The sequence below is a fragment of the Condylura cristata genome, unplaced genomic scaffold, assembly GCF_000260355.1.
Source record: "Condylura cristata isolate star-nosed mole 26May11 unplaced genomic scaffold, ConCri1.0 scaffold00029, whole genome shotgun sequence".
NCBI classification, from domain to species: domain Eukaryota; kingdom Metazoa; phylum Chordata; class Mammalia; order Eulipotyphla; family Talpidae; genus Condylura; species Condylura cristata.
In genome coordinates this window covers 4,871,336-4,879,318 of record NW_004567130.1, presented here as the reverse complement: position 1 = coordinate 4,879,318, position 7,983 = coordinate 4,871,336, and the positions used below count along the sequence as shown (strand labels likewise).

Here is a 7,983-nt window from a genome sequence, read left to right as displayed (position 1 = left end):
GTGTGTGTGTGTGTTTTTCAGGACAACCCTGGCTGTGAGTCCTTACCTGTGCACTTAACTGAAAAGACTCAACACACAAAAAGGTTAGTAAAGGGTTTATAAAAGAAATGAATAACTCAGGGAGAAAGAGAGGGAGATAAATTGGTCTATGAGTCTTAACAGCTCCACTGAGTTGGAGAGCCAGCAAGAACCCAAGAGGCCAAGAAATCAAGAAGCCAGAAAGACCCACATGGGTCTCATAAAACCACCGGGTTTTATACCAAACGCGGCTTCTTAACTCCACCCTCAGGTCCAACATCTTCCCTTCGTGATGATGGGATTTGCAGTCTTTGGTGTCCTGGATCTCTTGGGTCTAGAGTGGACATACGGCCCATAGAACATTATTTGTGGAGTTTGTTCAGGGCATTCTTTCCCCCTAATGTGTGTTTCGTTTTCATTAGATTTGTTCGTTAGGAGCAGTCAGAATTCTAGGCAGGATTAGCTCTTCAGGCCCTACAGGAGAACTAGTTCCTATAATTCTTTTCTTGGAAATTAGAGACACAGTGTTAAAAACAAAATTCATCCAAATACCTGTTGAGATCTAATGGGATTTATTAACATTCCTAAGTGGGAGAAGGGGATGGAATCGGAACTGCGGTGGGAAGAGCGCACGGACTATGGCAACGGCCCACGGGTGAAGTGGGGAGCCCACAGGGATTACAACTGAGATGGAAAAATGCACAAAATGAAGGATGATGTAAAAAGAATAATTTAAATAAGTAAAGAAAAGATTCCTAAGGGGGCCACTGTCGCTGCCTACATGTCCTGTCAGTCAGCTCCATCTAAAAGGACGTGCACAAGTGGAGGGCTCAGGAGGCCGATAGGAAGGTTTTCATAGTCAGAAGGAGTCATTACCAAAAGAAAAAAAGATGACTTCAGGCAAAGCCACCCTCCCTCAAGGGGGCAAGAGTGCCTAAGGGTGGACCACTTCACGGGGAAACGGGGAGCCCAGGGGGGCCGGTTTAGAATTCCACTTTTGGGACAGGCTGAACCCGCACTTGGTGGGATAGTAAGTCTTGGTGGGTCTTGCATAACTGATTCCATCGTGGGCCCGTTTCTTCTTTTTAAATGCAGGACAAGTACTTTACCTAAGGATTAACTGTCTTTTGGTGTCTTACACTGTGGAGTTCTTTCTTTGCAAGTGTAGTTCTGTCATTTTTCTCAGACGTTTTCGTGCTTCCCCACCAGAGTATAAGTTCCACAATAGGAGAGCCTTGTCTGTCGCTCTAATTTTTGAAACAAGAATGCCTGATTCAGAGGGAAAAATCAATGATTATCTGTTGAATGAATGGATGAATGTTACATAGTTTGCATTATTATCTCCTCTTTACAGATTAGGGGACTAAAGCTTCAAAGAAACAAACTCACCTAAGATGATCCCTCATTATCCCTCATAGCTTGCAATGGAGTCCTGACACTTTGCCTTTTGTTAACTCTCTAGTATTAGATTCATGTGTTTAAAGTTAATTACTGGATTATGATAATAAATTGAATGTGTGGCAATAATTAACTGAAGCTTCCAATAACTCGTTGGTGAAACAGAATTCATTTTTCTCAGTATAGTTTGTATTTATTTATTTATTTGCATAGAAGAACTGGAGTATAAGCCAAAGGTGCGTGGAGGTGAAAGGATTCATCAGAGACAGTGGGGAGCAGAACAGGCAGATCAACCAAAATACACTGCTGAGGGGAGCAGCAGGTGAAACAGGAGAGGTCTGCTGCACCATGTGGGTCAGCTCCCTGGCCAGGGATTGAACTCAGGCCAAAGCAGTGATAGCACTGAGATTTGTTCCCTAGGCCACCAGGAAGACCCTTCGCGGGGGAAACAGGGAGTATACAGTAATAATTAAATAGCCAAGATGATGACCATCATTTCCATCATACGTCTGATATCCTGGCTAACCATCGTGGCCTGGGATTTCCTTTCTAGATCAGCCCACTTAAAATATACATATATTCAGCATTATACAAACAACCAGATCATACCCCACTATTGAAGGTTGCTCTGGGAGGGCCTCTGAGGCAATCAACTAGGGTGTGCTCGTATCAATGCTCTCATGTGCCTGCTCACTGGGGGAATGTGGCCCACAAAAAACTTCTGCTCACAAACCAACTCTTAGACTCTGACAACAAAATGGTGGTACCAGAGGGTGTGGGGAAAGAGAGGGTGGGATGTGAAGAATGGGTAAGGAGGTCCATTTGATAGTGGTGAAAAGTACCAGAACTTCAGTGGTGAAAAAACAAAGCAAATAACTTCTGTGGAATACCTGTCTAAGCCTCCATGTCTGTGTTGTTAAGATGGGGGATAACAGTGGCAACCTTCCGGGGTAGCTGTCAAAGGAGAAAGGTGAGCATGGAAGAATTGCTCCATCCACGCTAGAGAAGTCAGCCTGACATTGAGTAGAAAATTTAGGATGGAATTTTCACAAGGTAAAAAAAAAAGCCTAGGTGGGGACAGAAGGGATAGTCAGTCATTACAGAAAACCAACCCAATCTAACCCCAAATTGGTAAAGGAATAAATCCCATCAAAGAACAACATATAAAGACATCCCATGCTCTGGCCAAGACTTGCCCTCTTAAATTTCTGCCTATTTGTGTCCACACAAGCATCTTCTTTCCCTAATAAACTTGCTATGTGCCACTGAATGGAGGGAAACTCTGCTCAATTCTTTCTCAGGCCCTAAGAACAACCCCCTCGCCAAAACCCAAGAACTGCACATCCATTCGGCGGGACTCATGCCGTATTCCTTCTATTTAAGTTCCCTTGGTGTGGATGCATGGCAACTTTAGGACTCTCACCCTCTCAGCTAAAGCTAAGAGCAGGGGTCCTCCTTTCGCCCACCCCAAGTGCTGACTGCACAGCTGAGCAACCAGTGGGCTCAGCACCAGTGACTGGTGAGTGAATTTCTAATCCCAAACAAATCACTTGTTTTCTCTCGGGGGAGGAGGTTCTTAAATATTTATTTATTTATGCATACAAGAACTGGGGTGCAGGCCAAAGGTGCAGGGGTGAGAGGATTCACCAGAGACAGAGTGGGGAGCAGAATGGAGGGATCTACTGAAATACACTGCTGAAGGGAGCAGCAGGTGGGTCAGGCGAGGTCTGCTGCGCCATGGGGGTCAGCGTCCTGGCCAGGGATCGAACTGTGCTGCAGTGGCTGCTGTGAGCTTCCAGTGCTGCACTTTAACCCCTCGTGCCACGAGGGAGGGCCCGCCAAAAAATCTTATGTATGCTCACATTCCTCGCTCCCCCTTTCTGGAGACAGTTTGCAAGAGAGTGGAAAATTGCAGGCCCAGTGTTGTAATCCTGCTTCCAGGGCAGAGACATGAGGCTACTGAACCTCACGGTGAAATCCCAGGCAGAGGGACAAATGGACAACAGCTCTGGGAAGAGAGTCTCTGGTGGCCAGGCGGACGTCCCCGTAGAGAAACCAGTCTTCCTTTCGGACGCTGCCAGCGTGGGTACCAACAGGCTTCCCGAGGACAATGATTCATTCCTGCATCTGTGACTGGTTAGTCCAGCTGCTGCCTACAACATGACTGTTCTCTGATCGTCACTCCCACATCCAGAAAGAATGGGTGAAAGACGAGAGTGTGTCTGTTTTTTTAAAAAAAAAGGCCAGTGTGCTGTGTGATTGGAGGGCAGTGGCTTGGTCCATGACCAAGGCAAAGGAGGCTGAGCAGAAAGGAAAGACAAGAACACAAATCTACAGTTGCTAGAAAATGTGACATTATCTCTGTGAGGAATAGCTGCGTTTTGAACTGTGGTCTTGTTAACATTTTGTGGCTTTTAAGCCAGTGCTTTTTCAAGCCACTTATCTACTGATGAGTCTAATTGATTTTGTGAATGATAATTTAAGAAAAGTGAAACAAAATACTAAAATAAATGTCCTGTGTAGTAAGGGTAGTTATTTTCATGGCCTCCAGAAAATTAATAGCATTTTTACTTTGAAGTTGTGATTCTAAATTTTTTGGGGAAAGTGAATAGCTTTAATTATAATACTGGCCTACAGAATTTCTGACAAGGTTCTGACAAGGTTGAATTAATGGGTCACCATCTGCTCTTCAACAAATTGTGTATTTGGAGAGTGCCTGTGCCAGTCATTGGGCTTTGTTCTGGGGATGCGATAGTCAGTAACAGTGGGCTACATCTTTTGGAGTTTTTTATCCTTTATTAATGCACTCAGAACTGGGGGACAGGCCAGAAGTGCAGAGGCGGTGAGAGGATTCACCGGAGACAGAGTGGGGAGCAGAACAGGCAGATCCACGAAGCACACTGCTGAGGGGAGCAGCGGGCGGGCCAGGAGAGGCCTGCTGTGCCCTGGGGGTCACCTCCAGCCAGGATCGAACTCGCTGAAGCGGCCAGGGCTTGGCTTAGCTTCCCAGGGCAGCGCTCCAACCCGCTGCGCCTCCAGGGACAGCCCTACAGGTGCATCTTCAAGCAACTTACAGGGTTAAACACCTTTCCACTTAACCACATCTGCACATCTTCCCAGGTGAGGGTCTGCTGACGTTGGGAGAAATTCCGTGCCTGGGCACCCGGACCCTGAGGGCCCTGCTGGGCTGAGGGGAGCACATGAGGCCCTATCTGTGCAAGGTGAGCCCCTGTGGGTGCAGGGAGCCCTGTGAGCAGGGCTGAGCAGGGGCTTTTTGTCTCACTTCCGCCTGGGGCCGGAGCACTGTGGAGAGTTGGATTTTCCATGATATGTGGCACGTAGTAGTCAGCCTCATCCTCGGGCTGCGGCCCCGAGATGACCAGGACCCCTGCGTTGGCCGAGGCATCACTGGCCCCAGAGAAGCGGCTGGGGACCCCGACTCTCAGTGGTAGTGCAGGAGGTACCGGGGAGGGCTCCCTGGCTGCTGCTGGTACCAGTGTATCCAGAAATCCCCAACGCTGAGTCCACTGCTCAGGGCGCAGGTGAGTCTGGCTGTTGCCCAGGAGCCGCGGAGAGTGAAGGCGGCTGGGTCAGCACCGGCTGCGAGAGGGAACCTGCGCACAGACACGACAAGTGAGGGTCAGTCTGAGGTGGTTGTGGGGTCAGTGGGACTGGTCAGACCTCTGAGCCTGTGCCCACCTGTGCAGAGGGACAGTAGCGTGAGGAGGGGAGGCGTCCAGGCCATGGTGCTCACAGCCCCTTGCTTCCCTGCAGGCTGGAACGGGCTGCCCATAATTCTCCTATCCCCTCCTGCTGGCGCAGAGGGAGGCGCTGCCCATGCATGTACACCCAGCACTGTCCCCCTGCACAGCAGCAACTGCGCTATGGGCAGGGCAAGGGCCTGATACACTGGTGCCCTCAGGTGGCCTGGGAGGAAGCGCCTGCCTGGCCCACCACAGACCTTGGCAGAGGAGCACCTGGATCCTGGATCCTGGAACAGGGCTGCTGAGTGCCCACTGGGGCCAAGGTCCAGCCCTGGCTCCTGCCAGTGCAGGGCACCCAGCTGGAAGCCCTGTGCATCTCCCAGGGACGGTCTCCGCCGCCCCCTGCTGGCGGAAGAAGAACCTTCCTTCCCTGAATCCAGCATCCTGGGGTCTTTACCAGAGTCCTGAGCACCCCACTCTGCCCGTGATTCTCACCTGAAGCGGCCAGTGTGGCCCGGTCCTCACCGACTCAGTCCTCACGATGGACAGTGTCTGCGGCGATCACACACTACACAGACATTCAGAAGCCGTGTCTGTGAAGCTTGTCTAGTACTTGAAAACTCCTGTTTTTCAATTCAGTTTCCAATAGAAAACAATTCTCTTCAAATTTCCTGCCTTGATGTTTATGTCCTGGGAATGGGAATAAGGAAAGAAACAGGACTCAGGGAGAAGTAGGAAAGGAAAAAACTGGAGTATCCGCTTCCAGACCAGAGGAACATGGCAGCTGGTCGGGCTGACATGAAATATTCAAACCAGAACTTAATCCTCCACGGACCCTGTGAAGGAGACACTGAGGATACACTTCTAGGTTGGTAGTGTTTTTTTTCTTTTTCACTTTAAAATTGTGTTCCAGGGCCCTCCCCGCCTGCCCCGCAGGCGTGGCAGACCTTTCCTGACCCGCCCGCTGCTCCCCTCAGCAGTGTACTTCGTCGATCTGCCTGTTCTGCTCCCCACTCTGTCTCTGGTGAATCCTCTCACCCTCCGCATCTCTGGCCTGTACCCCAGTTCCATATGAATAAATAAATAAATCTTTAAAAAAAATTGTGTTCCATTCTCTTCAACTTTTGCATTTTTCTTTCTTTTTTATAAGAGCTGGGGTACAGGTCAGAGGTGGGGGTGAGAGGACTCCCCAGACACAGACCAGGCAGATCTGCTGAAACACACTGCTGAGGGGAGCACTGGGGAGCCAGGAGAGGTCTTCCATCCCCGCCATGTAGCTCCCCGGCGGGGATGGAACTCGTGCTGCAGTGGCTGCATTGCCCTGACAGTGCTGTCTTTAACCCCTGTGCCACCAGGAGGCCCAACTTTTGCATTCTGTCAGTCAAGAAGTCAGTTTTCTCTTGTCTTTGTAGTTGTTTGATTTTTTTCATTTATTTTTAAAGAGTTATTCTTTATGCATACAGAACTGGAGTACAGGCCAGAAGTACAAGGGCGTTGAGAGGGTTCACCAGAGACAGAGCAGGGAGCAGACCAGGCGGATCTACTGAAGTCCACTGCTGAGGGGGGCAGCCGGGAGACAGAGGGGTCTGCTGAGCCATGTGGGTCACTCCCTGGTGGGAAATGGACTCATGCTGCAGTGGCTGTGGACAGCCTCACAGTGCTGTGCTTTAACCCGCTGCGCCACCAGGGAGGGCCCCCAAGTTACTTTTTAATCCATTATGCTTTTGAAGTCCGGGACAAGTGGGTGTTCAGTGAGAGTGTGGGCATGCCCTATTGGGAGTCCGCTGCCCCAAAACAGGGGGCTCTGCCCCCTGCAGCCTCAGCCCCTGCTCCGGATGAATGACCCCTCAGTGTCCTTCGTGTGAGTCTGACCCCATGTGACTGTGTTTGCGATAGGCATGGAGAGAACTGACTCGGAGAAAGAGGGTGTGCGGGAGCCTCCCTGAGCCACCGGGGCCTCCGCCAGCAGTGGGTGAGAGCCCGGTGAGCCCCAGAGAAGGGCCTGAGGGGTCATGCGTGGTGGAGAAACCCTGCAGGGTCCCGGAGGATCCGATCCCCACTCCTGACTGGGCTCCCGACTGACTACGCAGCCGCGGCCAAGAGTGGCCCTCGGCTGAACCTCGTGGTCTGTGGTGGTCTTAGGGTATGCGCCATCAGCCTCCAAGCATGCACTGACCCCGATTCCGGTCCTGCACCCTGAATTTGTGCTTGGCGCGCTCCTGAAGCCGATGCAGCTGATGTCCCACCCCGCATGGGCTTGCTTCACCCTTGGGAGAGCCCTGGCATCAGCACCCGCTGACCAACAAAACGCCCGCAACTCCTGACCAAACAAGCCTGAGCAGCTGTGCTGGGAGGCGTGCAGGAGGCCCATCTGTGGGTTCTTGCCTCGCTTCCCCACAGGCCCGGAGCCCCGTGTCTGGCCCCACTTGCTGTTTTGTGACTGGCAGAGGTACTCAGCCTTGTCCTAGGGCTGGAGCCCTGCCATGGCCAGCGAGCCCGAGGTGCCAGACACAGCGCCCGAGAACCAATCAGGGACGCCTGGGGGCCGCTTGTTACTCTCTTGTTTCAGGAGTTTGGGGACTGTCGGTACCACTGCACGATGTAACCAGCTCCGATGTTGGGGCCGCTGCCAGTGCAGGAGATGACCACGCTCTGGCCCAGGGCCCCGTATGCCGAGGACGGCTGCATCAGCTCAGACTGGGCCCGGGATCCTCAAAGGGGGGACACGGAGATGGTGAGGCCAGCACAGAGACAGGAGCAGGAGTCAGCCCCCTGAGTCTTCACCTATGCAGAGGGACAGCAGCGCCAGGAGGAGAGGCGTCCATGGAGCTCACAGCCCCTGGGCCATTCAGCTAGGCTGCCC

General features: G+C 51.6%; 1 pseudogene and 1 gene segment (V, D, J or C); both read right to left on the bottom strand.

The window, feature by feature from the left end:
- Nucleotides 1–4,463: 4,463 nt before the first annotated feature.
- Nucleotides 4,464–5,161, bottom strand: LOC101637172 (annotated as a pseudogene).
- Nucleotides 5,162–5,166: 5 nt separating this feature from the next.
- Nucleotides 5,167–7,808, bottom strand: LOC105854199. The segment is given in 3 exon segments: nucleotides 5,167–5,279; nucleotides 7,455–7,679; nucleotides 7,727–7,808. Coding segments are annotated over 3 exon segments (420 nt in total).
- Between the last annotated feature and the right edge of the window lie 175 nt (nucleotides 7,809–7,983).